Source organism: Cryptotermes secundus, unplaced genomic scaffold (assembly GCF_002891405.2).
Source record: "Cryptotermes secundus unplaced genomic scaffold, Csec_1.0 scaffold183, whole genome shotgun sequence".
Classification (NCBI taxonomy): domain Eukaryota; kingdom Metazoa; phylum Arthropoda; class Insecta; order Blattodea; family Kalotermitidae; genus Cryptotermes; species Cryptotermes secundus.
Window position 1 is genome coordinate 467,463 of NW_019729899.1, and position 13,569 is coordinate 481,031.

Here is a 13,569-nt window from a genome sequence, read left to right on the forward strand (position 1 = left end):
TAAGCTTTCATCTCCCGCTTCATAATCGCAACAATCCACTTTTAATCTCGCCTGTAGCATTGTTGTATAGCTGAAGAATGCTACCTTCTGGGTAATATCCCGTTGGACATGTGCCAGCGTGAAATCTGCAGCAACGATCGGATAGAAATCGAATCGTTCAGAACTACTGTTAGGCAGACATGTGGAAGTGTGGGAGGGGAGCGGGGGGTAGGAGCCTCAGGTATTCTGGAAAGCAATCCAATGAGAGCAGTTGGTTGTGTCCGCTGCGAGCGGGTAGACGGCGCTGAAGAGCGCGCGCGCGCGTCACAGCAGAGCTCCACAAGAGATCTGCTGATGGATTTTGGTGACCGAGTGGGTGGATGTACTAAGTGATCATCAAAAGTGGATTACTTTCAAAGGACCCGGACAGATCCGGGCCAATGACAAGTTCAGTGTTATGTGCCGATAATCATAACGAGTTTTGTTGTGCCGCGGTCCCTGGAAAGATGACCGAAACGTTCCAAGATGTAAGTACATTAAAGTGCTATTAAGGCATGGAATTGACCGCGTCATAGCTCAAGCGGTTAGTCGCTGGCTTCCCACCGCGGCGGCCCGGGTTCGATCCCGGGTCTGCTCAAGTGGGATTTGTGGTGGACAAAGTGGCGCTAGTGCAGGTTTTCTCCGAGTATTTCGGTTTTCCCTGCCAATCTCCATTCCACCAATTGCTCCACAATCACCCTCACCTGTCATCTGGTACAATAGGCCAGAAGTGGCCGCAGTACAAGGGACTTAGTCTCACCCCACTAGCAATAAAAAGAAAAGGCATGGAATTCCGGAGAAAAGTTCGATTCATAAACTGCTTTAAGATATAAACAGATTTACAACAGTTGCCTTTTTTTACCATAATTCACGGTAGTTCAGAACAAAAGTCAAATGAAAATAAAAATATTATGTTTCTGGACATTATCCGTCATCCTCTTTTTATTTAAAACACAAAATTTCCCGAGACTGAATTCTGTCTCCGTCTTCAGGTAAAACCTACTCATTTGGACCCAATCGATAGAGTTAGTCCCTGTCTCCGGGCCTTCTGAGGCCGTATGTATCTCCACCATAAGTGAATGATTCCCAGTCACCTGTGACCATCCATCAAATCATTTCTTTCTGGTGAAGACGGTATTCGAAGCGTTGAACTTCTGCTCCGGAGAGCAGCGGCTGATCACCAAGACCGATTTTATTTCTTTTAATCTCCATAAATATTTCGCAAGTCATAACTACTTTAATAATATCATTTTTCATATTTGTATTTCTTGCATAATTTAATTACATTCTATATGGCACTAGAAGTTGCCTTTTTATTTACTTTAAACTTGTCGTAATACTTGTGGATTGAGAGTCAAATGAGAGATCGATTTCATTAAAAAAATACCTACAATGCTGAAATAATAAACGGCATTAAGCTTAGAGTCTATTATTCAGTCTTACGTGAAACATCGCTTCCCACAAAACTTGTTAACTTTAAAAGTTTAAAATGTTTTCTGCCAATATGACCATCATCATGTGTTAAAATGGTTTTGATGATAAAATTGCTGCCTTCTGGTGTTAATTTCTACCCAGGCTTCATCTATACGCTTGTGTGAAGTTGGTGCGTTGTGTTGTCTTGTTCAGGAGAGTAAGACACGCAGAAAAGCACGCAGGAAGCAAGAACAGCGCAAAAGGACCTTACAATATAATATTAAGCAGCAATAAGTTAATTCCCGTACAGTCCTTAATAAACGATAAAACAGGTTGATTCTGAATTACTGACGGGATTTCCATGTTCCATAATTTTCAAACTGAAAAAAAAAAGCTTACGGAATGTGAAAATGTGACTCAAAACGTTTTAATATTTACATAATTAATATTAAAAAATGCAAAAAAAAAAAAACTTTAACATGATCTATCATATTCCTTAAGAAGTTTTGTTATTTCTGGTTTGAAAATTACTGATCACGGAAACAATAATTCAGAATCACCCTGTACTATTCTTACAGTAAAACAAAATAAATTATGTAGTACGTGACCTAAAATTATTAACTTTTACCACCAGAATCTTCTCCTAACCTCTGTTCTGACTCAACTGTTTGCGAACATGTTTCCTCTTGAACAAAGTAATCGACATTGAACATTACGAGAGTTTTTGTCTAGCTTTTGTATCTTTAACATTCATTCCAATTAAGCGAGAATTTCCTGGCCGGCATGACCAGTTCTGCAGGGCTGCTTCGAATCAAAGAATCTCATATTTTCCATTACTTCTTAACACTCTGAAGCACGAAATATATTTGAATAACATTTAAATATTTATTTCATACTGCAGAAAAACATGTGTCTCACAAGTACGAAGTTGTTAATAGTGTTTTGGCTAGTAACTGCTGGACATTTAGATAATCTTACGAAATACATAAGTACAGGATATGGACCAACTGTAGGATATTTTAGAGGCTAAGAATGTGATACTAATAGTTGTCACGGAGTTTAAATGTTTAACAAATTATACGATGTCTCGCAGATCGAATTCTGAAATTCTCGTCATGACTTCAAAAGATATAAATGTATAATTCTCTGTTTTCGACTCTGGAGAAGTGGAACCTCACGTGGAAAATTCTGAACGTCCCTCCTTCATTTCCCACCCTGAAAAATACCGTAACGATTATTTACCGTGGAATTAAAAACTCTTAACTTTTAAAATTCTTTCCTGCCCAGTGCCAAGATTACTCACACTTCCCACATCCCAGTTATAAGTTATGTTATTAATTTTTCTAGTACTTAGTGCTATTTCAGCACATTTTTATGAACTTCATTTAAGAATTTTGCTTTTAAATTTGAAAAAAAAATTGCAAGGAAAAATAATACACTTAGTGACATATTTACAGCAATTATATTTTCGTGTAGGAACAAAATTCGTAGACCTGGCTTCCTTCAACCAGAGGTGATCTGTGCAAAACATGAACATAAGTTAATTCAGTTCTGAATATCATGGAAAAGCCACTCATTAATTAATGGTTTGAATTCTGTGACTATGTTGTACAATAAGTAGTGCTTGATTCATATTCTGTCATGGAAAGAGACAGTATATAGACATGAACATAAAAAAGTGACTTCTGATAAATTAGTTACAATTTTGGCTTATAATATAGAATTCTGTAAACTAATTAAAAATGCTTGTGAAAAATAACAATTGAAACATAATTTTCATTTCATGCATCCAGTTGTGTTATAATATAAAATTTCTTTATTAAAACTGTCACAGCACAACTATATTAAGTGGCGCTGTTTACATTCCCTACAGAACGGACAATACTTTGTAAGATGAGGCGCCGACTAAATAATTAACATTAATATTACTACATCTACATCAAGAGCCTCCAATAACAGTTTATTATATATACACAAAATATAGAATACTCCAATTTGACCGTGGGAACGTAACAAAAATCACAAAATCCAACGACTGACTCGATGATGTAAAACATCAATCTAAGAATTTTATTTTTGAAGAAAGCAGTCTTCTGGGATTTGGCACCGTGCATATGTGGTGTTAACCGACGTTTCGGAGGAACTTATNCTCCGAAACGTCGGTTAACACCACATATACACGGTGCCAAATCCCAGAAGACTGCTTTCTTCATAGTCACCGCCGTGAAAGCCTCAAATCTTACAATTTTATTTTTGTTTTATACCATAACTTTTGTTTTATCTAATCTAATTTATTGAATTTTTACGCCAAGTATTTTAATATAATTAATATTATTGTATCCAATTTTATTACTACTGCAGTTCAGTGGTGTATATATATTGGCCATGTATTTGTCTGATGATAGCTTTCAATAGCCAAAACATGTAGCAGAACCAAACTAGGCACTGACCTTAAAATAGTTGTGTTGTGACAGTTTTAATAAAGAAATTGTAAACGAAACATAATTTTGTCATTTACGACACATTGCCCAAACTGTGGAATCGGTACGAATCGATGCATGAAGATCAGAATGTCTACAGGCTACGTACTGTCCAACTATATTACCCAGCATGCACATAGGCATGTATGTTACGATGGTCACATAATTTATATTTAAGTTTGTTTAAATTCGCCTGTCTACAAGAAACATAAACTACACTTAATTAAAGAATAATAGTTTGTTTCCTGTTAATTTTAAGCAGTTTCAGCAGCAGCATAACATGCTATTTTTTATTGCTAGTGGGGTGGGACTAAGTCCCTTGTACTGCGGCCACTTCTGGCCTATTGTACCAGCCCCAGATGATAGGTGAGGGTGATTGTGGAGCAATTGGTGGAATGAAGATTGGCAGGGGAAACCGAAGAATTCAGAGAAAACCTGCCCCAGCGCTACTTTGTCCACCACAAATCCCACTTGACCAGACCCGGGATCGAACCGGGGCCGCCGCGATGGGAGCTATGGCGCGGCCTACATAACGTGCTATGATATAGGCGAATTATTTCACATTCCATGGGGAAATTTGTCTTTGTTGCTCATTATCGAAATTTTATGGAAGGTTGCAGTCAGGAGAGTTTTAACCACTCCTACTAGACTGTTAAGAACTTCAAATTGTTAAGTTTCCCATTGCTGTGAGAATTAGAGTTAGAAATGTCTTGTCTTGAAGAGTGGTGCAGAGTTGCCTATGTTTCGAAAGATATGAAATATTTGTGCATTTCTACCGGGCAATTCGGCTCCAAAGTCCGGCAGGCCCTACCTTCATCACTGGCCACAGTTTCTTGGCATAAATTCTGTTATTAATTTGATGTGCAGAGTCATAAAGACAGTCTCCCCACTCACACCCTTGTTCACATGTAGCAGCCATGTTCCTCCCTGTAAATACGTAAGAGATGAACAGTCTTTTACTAAAACGAACCTCTAAACCGTAGTCTGTTTGCGGTATGATTTAATTCTCAGTAAAAATAAAAAGTAAGTAAAGCTATCCCTGTAACAGGCCGTAAAGGGCCCATAGGGTTGTGAGACGTTGAGGATCCCACATTTTCTAGACAATCGGCTCAAAGATGGTGGTACGGTTGTCAGCCTTACGCGCCGGCCGCGCTTTACTCCGCGGAAAATTATTTAATTAATTCCTGGTACTCATTTCTGTTAGAGGCTGAGTCGACCCCAGGGCCATGGTGCGGCTGGAAGGATTATGTCAATTGAAAAAAATCCAATGACCTCATCGGGACTTGAACCCGCAACCTTCCAGCTTGTAGCATAGCCCCTCAACCACATTCATATTTTTAGAGTGACGGCTGTCCTTCTCTAGAAATGGATGCATCTGAAAATTCTTATGAGGAAAGAATTAAAATGACATATGTAGGGTTGGTTACAACATACCTATCTTATAGCATGTTCATTTGATAGTGTATGGAAAACGGAACAGGGATAGCTTAGTTGGCATACCGAGACTACGAACCGTGATCCCGGAGTTCGATTCCAAGCAGAGGCAATATATTCTTCTCTGCTCCAAAACATGGCGACCGGTTGTGAGGCCCAACCAGCCTCCTATCCAGTGGGTACTGGGGGCTATTTGTCCTGGAATAGAGCGGGCCGGTTCGTGAACCTGACCATTCACCTCCATCTATTGCAGAGGTCAAGAAGGGTGGAGCTATATCTCTACTCACATGTACGTCTTCATGGTTCGATTATTAATTAATCATGCACAGGTACAAATTTACCTTCACCTTTATATAGGGATATTCATCAATTCATTCATTCACATATTCCTGTTGCTCCTTTGGAGCATAGGGCATCTGTGAAACGTTTTGTTTCACTTCAGTTTATTAATCTTGTAGACGGACGGAAGAACTCCCTGATCAGGTTATCGGAAGGCCGCTATTTACATAGGACAACACAAACATATAAAAGCAAACAGCCATGCCGTGAGTAGGATTCCAACACAATCCCCAGTGTTGAGCGAACGAAGACAATTCATGCCTTAGACCGCTCGGCTACTGTGACCGGCAGTGTATCAGAATAATATATAAGAATTCAGTTCGTACCTCACAGGAAACAGATCCGAACCCACGATCCCGGTTTCCAAGCGAGCGAAGACAGTTCATGCCTTAGACCGCTCGGCTACTGTGACCGGCAGTGTATAAGAATAATATATAAGAATTCAGTTCGTACCTCACAGGAAACAGATCCGAACCCACGATCCCGGTTTCCGAGCGAGCGAAGACAGTTCATGCCTTAGACCGCGCGGCTACTGTGACCGACATTAGCCACAGTTACTCATTACTTCAGAAGAAGCGATTTTAAAAATATAACTTCTATGAAAATAATTTCATTCGTCGGAATTTGGGCTCTGTAAATTCAAAATAGTTGCCAGAGTGACGCAAATCTTTATGAGTCCAACTTAATACTTAAACATTTTAATTAGATTCAGCATTTGGACGCCTGAAATTAGCCTAAACAAAATTTAAGATTTCAGATCCTGCATCAAAGAAAATTCATAGCGATTCCTTAGCAAGAGCAACACGTTGATGCAGATTAAAAGAATAATACTGTTTATTCCGGGAATTATGCGAAACAAACAAGTTCTCCTTTTAGGAAGGGTGCTGAGCCCTTAAATGTTAAAGCAGATGATGCGGATAGGTACCAGAGAGATTTATATTGATACCACCCGCGGATACTGCGTGGGAGTTCGACGTAAATACAATCCAGACCAGCGGTACACAGTTCTCCTCATCCACGACAAATATGAGACATGTTCAAAGTGAAACAGCAGATTTTAAAGTAGATTCTAAAGGGTTCCGACGATGGTGGATGACACACAGAATTACTGGGTTCTTCGACTTTTGCAATCGTCCGGAATTGTAGGTAATAGAAGACACGACGTGTCGAAAACTGCATCTGTTTCCGTCTTCATGTGAGAAAAGAAGACACCTACACCAACTGAGTATATGTCTTCCGAAACGTCGTGTCCTCTATTACCTAGAATTCCGGACGATGGAAAAAGACCAAAAACCCAGTAATTCTGTGAGATTTTAATATGCTTAATAGCCACAGATCCTGAAAAGAACAGCATTGTTAAACGTACCGCGACACAAGACTTCAGCTCGATGTGAATTTATTGTGAATCTTTTTTATGTTAAGGCTGTGGCCTTCTGGTTGTGAAGGAGCAGCTGAATTCTTAATGCTATTTAAGTGAGCTACAGTCTTCAAGAAGTTATAGTGAGGAAAACATTTACGTTAAGATCTTATTATGTCACATCTCTCATCTAAATTACGTGTAGTATTCGGAAATTGTGTGAGTAAGAAATTTAAGTTCCCTAACCCACCACCAGATTATTTTTCCTGGCTTCATTGCAAAAAGAAATATATAGTCACGTGTATTAGTGACTAATAACGCGGGTTCTAGACTGGATGAACGGGTTTATTTACTCCTGATACACACCTCCATTAATTACTCGTAATTATAGCGCTATCGCTATTTCTACTCTTTACAATTCTTTGTGACACACACACACTAGTCGTATCCTGGTAACGCAATTAAAACACGGGAAGTATTACAATCTGACTGAATTACACACTCCAGATATCATACATGAAGTCTTTTCTTCACAGCCTCACTCTTGCAACTAACTCTTAAAACAATACTGCACTGTACTGCATTGTACCCTCGTACAGAACTGATCTCTCAACTCAGCTCATTTCCATGGCGGCTTCGTGTCCTTGACTCAGTTGTGACTACTCGCAAACGACCTTCACTGTCCCCTATTAAATTTCTCTTCGGACCACACATAGAAAACACCTTCTATTATTGTAGAAATTTACAGTTCTGTTGCCAAAAAATGGACATGGCGCAGAAAACATTGAAAACACAAGTCACATGACTGCTATCTCGTCAGTCCATTGGCGCGCTGACTGCTATCTAGCAACGTGCTATAACATTCGTCCTATTGTTGCGTGAGCTTATCGCGGGGTGTTTATCGAGCCGTTGCCTGGCAATGCGTTGACATGTCACAATATACATACATAATCTTTTCAATATTACATTTCTTCTTTTAATAATTCATTCAATTAACACCGTATACTCTATGTACTGCTTTATGGAGATTCTTCTTTATCTCCTGTTTCTCCCACTTTGGAGCTTAGGGCATCGGTGAAACGCTTTACTTCACTTCTGTTTCTTAATCCTATACACAGTCGGTAGGACTTCTTGGATGGGGGATAAGCCCGTCAAAAGGCCGCTACCTACACACAGAACAACATAAACACAGAATAAACGCACACAGACATCCATGCCTTGAGTGGGATTTGAACCCACGATCCCAGCTTTCGAGTGAGCGAAGACTGTTGAGACGGCGCGGCCACCGTGATCGGCTGTTTACGATTAAGTAACGCGATGTTCTGTATGCATAACTTATTTATGTACTTTTCAGAATAAACAGCTATTGTTTCTCTGAAAATAAGACAGAATTTTGTAAACAAGAAGCGGTATGTTTTCTAGGGTGTATTGACTTTCAGTCTCACTATGGCCCTGGGGTCGACTCAGTCTCTAACAGAAGTGAGTAACAGGAATCTTCCTGAGGGGTAAAAGGCGACCGAAACGTAAGGCTGACAACCTTACCACCATCTGTGAGCCTATTGTCTAGAGAAAATTTGGGAGCCTCGACGTCTCACAGGCCTATGGGCCTTCATGGCCTCTTACAGGGATACCTTTACCTTTACTTTTACTGAAAACTTTCACAAATCCGAAAGAATAAAAAGTGAGAAAAGCAAACGACATAAAGAATTTGAGTTCAGAGTCTTAACGTATGAGTTTCGACTCTCTCCCAGTGGTTAAAGTTTGTATTCTTATCTCGCGTATTACGGTACCGCATTGTGCGATAACACATAAGGCGAGAACCCAGAACATTGAAGGTTCAATTTGTATTTAGTTATCAGTAACTTCCAGTAACTTAATTCTACTATTAAATTAGCGGTTTAAAACAATTATATCAGCAAAAATATTTTATAAACACGATTTTTCTTTGCACAATTTATGTTGTTTTATTTTATATTTATTATTTTATAAATTCTATGAAGCGAAGTTCTTTTATAATACAAGATATTTAGGGCGGCCATTTCGAAGGATTCATTCGAAGCAAATATAAACCTGACATTGCACTAAACATTACGATCGTGGATATGAATATTTCCCCGGCTTTACCTGTAGGAAGACGACCAATTTGAAGCCTGAAAATTGTTTGAATAACTTTTTTTAAGAAATCAGATGATACTTCGCACAAAATGTGCTAGTCCTTCGTCTTCATTACAAAGACTAGTTTAATATTGTGACATGACACCCGAAAGCCACAATAGTGAAGTCAGAATAGACGTCCATTGCTAGGCAACGACTTAGTAAAAATATTTCAGCGGCAACGAATACGCAAGCGACAATATGTTCCAGGGAAAGAGTGGCTGTTTATTCTGAGAATCATACGAAACACATACATAACTCTGTTGGAAAAATTCAGAGTATTTTCATTATTAAAGCAAGGAGTTCATATAATTGCGAGTATGACGTAAGTAGCAAAATTAAATAAGACATCAGCGACAAGAACGAGGGATAGTTAATAGGACTGAGTAAGAATAGCAATAGCATACAAGACAACCAATTAACAACAGGTCTGTGGCGTTTTAACTTTCACGTAAATCTCTTGTTAGACTGGTTTGTTTAAGTCAAAAGTTATGATGGCGTTGCAATATCCCTCGCTCAGAAACCGTAATATAAGCCATTTCACTCATCTATCAATATAATTACTAAGACAAGAATTTCTCTCCCGGATGACGTGACGTGATCAGTCGTGTCGTGTTGCAGCAACACGGCAGAAACCAGACCAGATTCCGTGAAACTACGTCTCATACTTCAGTATCTATCACAGAATGGGCTTTCATTCTTATAATTTGTCCTGTATTACTTTTTAATCCCAATGGTTTGAGACTGCCGATCACAGCGACTGCGTGGTCTGAGGCATGAACTGCTTTCGCTCGTTCGAACGCTGGGATCGTGGGTTCGAATCCAACTCAAGGCATGGGTGTCTGTATTGTGTGCGTTTATTCTGTTTGTGTTGTTCTGTGTGAAGTTAGCGGCTTTGCGAAGGGCTGATCCCTCGTCTAAGTAGTCCTACCGACTGTGTATACGCTTAAGAAAATGAAAAAGCGGCCAAGGTCCGATAAAGGGCTGTTGAGCCATAGATACATAGATTTTTTTATCTCTAGTGGGGTGGGACTAAGTCCCTTGTACTGCGGCCACTTCTGGCCTATGTACCAGCCCCAGATGATAGGTGAGGGTGATTGTGGAGCAATTGCTGGAATGAAGATTGGTAGGGGAAACCGAAGTACTCCAGAAAACCTGCCCCAGCGCTACTTTGTCCACCACAAATCCCACTTGACCAGACCCGGGATCGAACCTGGGCCGCCGCGGTGGGAAGCCAGCGACTAACCGCTTGGCTTATGGCCGGCCCTAGATAGATAGATAGACTGCAGACATTCCAAATTTCCAACGAAAGAGGCCGTCGAAATACGAAGCTCCGTGTGACACTCGGTACCACGCTGTTTTCTTGTACGGTGAGGAGTTGTTTGCCCAGAGCAGGGGTCCGCTGCTGCTTAGCTGTTCATGACCGTTTACGCAATACTGATATAGCGCCCGTTGAAAATTAAACTGTCCTTTCATTTATTACATAAATAAATACGTAATGACTCTAAATTACCGTCATCTGATCGTGACCACTTAGCGCATGCGTAGGTTTAGTTCCTCATAGAAAAATCATTTTTTTCTTGTCTTCAATCTTTAGTTCTCCTGCCTTGTTTTATTTACTTTATTCCTTCTGTAGTTTTGTCTCTTTTCCGTCCTTTTACCGTGTCCTGTCGCACTCCTTGTAGTATTTATGCGTCCTACGACTTCTTATAGGGACACGTGGTAACGTAGTTGGAAGAGGCTCTATGCTAAAAACCACATGATCGCGGATTCGATTTTCGATATCATTGGACTTTTCAAATGACGTAATCCTTCAAACCGCACAATGGCCTTGGGGTCGATTCGGCCTCTAACAGAAATGTGTACCAGGAATCTTCCTGGGGGGGGGGGCAAAGGTGGCCGGGGCAGACAATCTCACCGCCATCTGTGAGCCGATTTTCTAGAGAATATGGGAGCCTCAACGTCTTACAAACGTATGGGCCTCCACGGCCTATAACACGGATAATTTTACCTTTTTCTTAGGCCCACTTATCTCTTCCTTCCTGCCTGAATCTCATTTCGTTTTACCTACTGTTTTATAAAAGATGTGAAATGACGCACGTGGGTTACTGAATCGTGTCGAAACCGTTTCACGACTGACGCTGTCAGACATTCAGAGAGTAACCACATCATTGTGAGACATACATACATGAAGCTGGCTTTTATTTATTCAGTACATTCGCAACTACTGTACATTTCGTATCGAGAGACGGTCTCCTGCTTTCAAAACCTGAGTATGGGGCACGCCGCTCTGATAAGAGACCCATTTAACAGTTACTTTATGGTTGATATCTGTCTAGGATCTCGACGGACACAGAAGTTGAAACGCTCTCCAAGAAATGCAAGTCATTCTAAAAGAATTATCAATTTAATTTATCGTTTACAAAAAGGGCGTGCAAAGTAGGCAGGCAGCACTGCATGACTTGCTGACCAAGCGGACTCCCACTGGAGCAGAACCCTGATGTGCCTCAGCCTCCTTCTCTTGTTCAAAAGAAAACTGTTCATATAATTCTCACAGCTGCGATATATCACTCAAATTCCACGACAACCTACCTTTCTGTATTTATTTTGGGTTTATTTCCAACGCCGCGATGAATGTGCAAATTTTACAACACCTAATGAGAACACAGAATTAATGGGTGTTTGGACTTTTTTCATCGTCCGGAATTCTAGGTAATAGAGGATACGACGTTTCGGAAACTGGATCTGTTTCCATCTTCAGGTGAGAAAGGAAGACACCTACTCATTTGGGCCCTTTGGAAAGAGTTAATCTCGAAATAGATCCAGTTTCCGAAACGTCGTGTCCTCTATTACCTAGAATTCCGGACGATGGGAAAAGTCCAAAAACCCAGAAATTCTGTGTCATCCACCAACGTCAGAACCCTTTAGAATCTACCTAATGAGAAATTACGTAAAGATATATACTATGAATTTCGACATGTTTGGAAGGAAAGGGTTATTGGGCAACTTTTAGATAATATCTTCTGATTTTCTTGGAGGGACTGAGAAATATCACGATAATCACAGAGCACATGATTGCATGGTCGATATGGAAGCTATTTATTATTCCTGCCAGGAATATTCTTGGAATATTCTTGGGGGATAAAGGGCGGCCGGCGCGTAGTGCTGACAACCTTTCCGCCATGTATGAGCCGATTGTCTAGAAAATGTGGGAACCTCAACACTCACAACCCTATGGGCCTTCACGGCCTGTTACAGGGATATCTTTACTTTACTTTTTACTCACAGAAGAGGCACAAAACCTCAAATAACCAGCAAATTAATTTTGTTTAAGGAAATACTCACTGTTTATTGTGAGAATTGTACGAAACACACAACTACACTGTGTAGGCAAAATTCACACTTGGATAAAGCTATTAGTGTATAGCTACCTCTATTTTTTAGAGGTTTAAAAACACTGCATTCTTTCAATTATTTCAAGTACATATGTTTGGCAGCAGCCAGTGGAGATTTAAGCCTGTATTTTTATCCTTACTAACCCGTATGGAGGCGGGTTATAATACCTCCACCGCGGCCCTGAGTCGTAAAATGCGACGAAAAATGAATCCGGTGCCTGGGGGTGTAACTGGACCACCCTGCCATTGAGGGGCATAAATAAAATGACTTGGTGCCCCAAGTTGGGTCATGAATGCAAGGCTGACGACCTTGCTCCAAAAATTAATGCGGGACATAAAGAGGGACAGACCGGATTATCTATTTCAAGACAAACCCGGCAGAATCTTATAAGAAAGGCTGTGACTCTAATAGGGTTGTTTTACTAATGTTGATGCTGATGACAGGCATCCTAACTAGTTTAGCTACGACTTACTCAGGAAATACAGACCAGATCTCTACAATATCAACACCTGATCTCTTAATTAGTTCCTGATACTAAGTTGTCAACCCGGTAATTAAGATACCAACAAAGTAAAAAGCAGGATCCTCCTTAAGACGTCAATAAACGCTCAGCTACTCAAGGCATTTCCCTCCTTCAATGGGACCCCAAAGTTCATTACCATGTTCACAAAAGCCAGCAGCAACTGGACAATACCTTGGACCATTTGAAATTAGTCCACAACTTTCCACTCTATTTCTTTAAGATATATTACAATATTTTGGCGCATAGACCCGTTGCTAAACAGTGACTCTATAAATAGTTGCTGTTACTAGGCAACACACGCAACATACATGCAGGGAAAAATAGAAGAACAGTGTTTTCTGTGATTTCGATTTCCGATGAGTTCATTGGATTCTTCAATTGACCTAATCCAGCCGCACTATGGCCCTAGGGTTGACTCAGCCTCTAAGAGAAATGAGTTCCAAGAATCCTTCGGG

The 13,569-nt window shown here is 40.3% G+C and overlaps 1 protein-coding gene across 1 annotated transcript in view; it reads left to right on the plus strand.

Annotated features, from left to right (window-relative positions):
• The first annotated feature begins 266 nt into the window (after window positions 1-266).
• Window positions 267-13,569, plus strand: part of LOC111865731 (Krueppel-like factor 2) — a 44,840-nt gene continuing 31,537 nt past the window's right edge. The window contains exon 1 of the mRNA XM_023853980.2: window positions 267-506. Within this exon, the coding sequence (XP_023709748.1) occupies window positions 420-506 (87 nt within the window). The 5' untranslated portion in view covers window positions 267-419. The remainder of the gene's footprint in view (window positions 507-13,569) is intronic.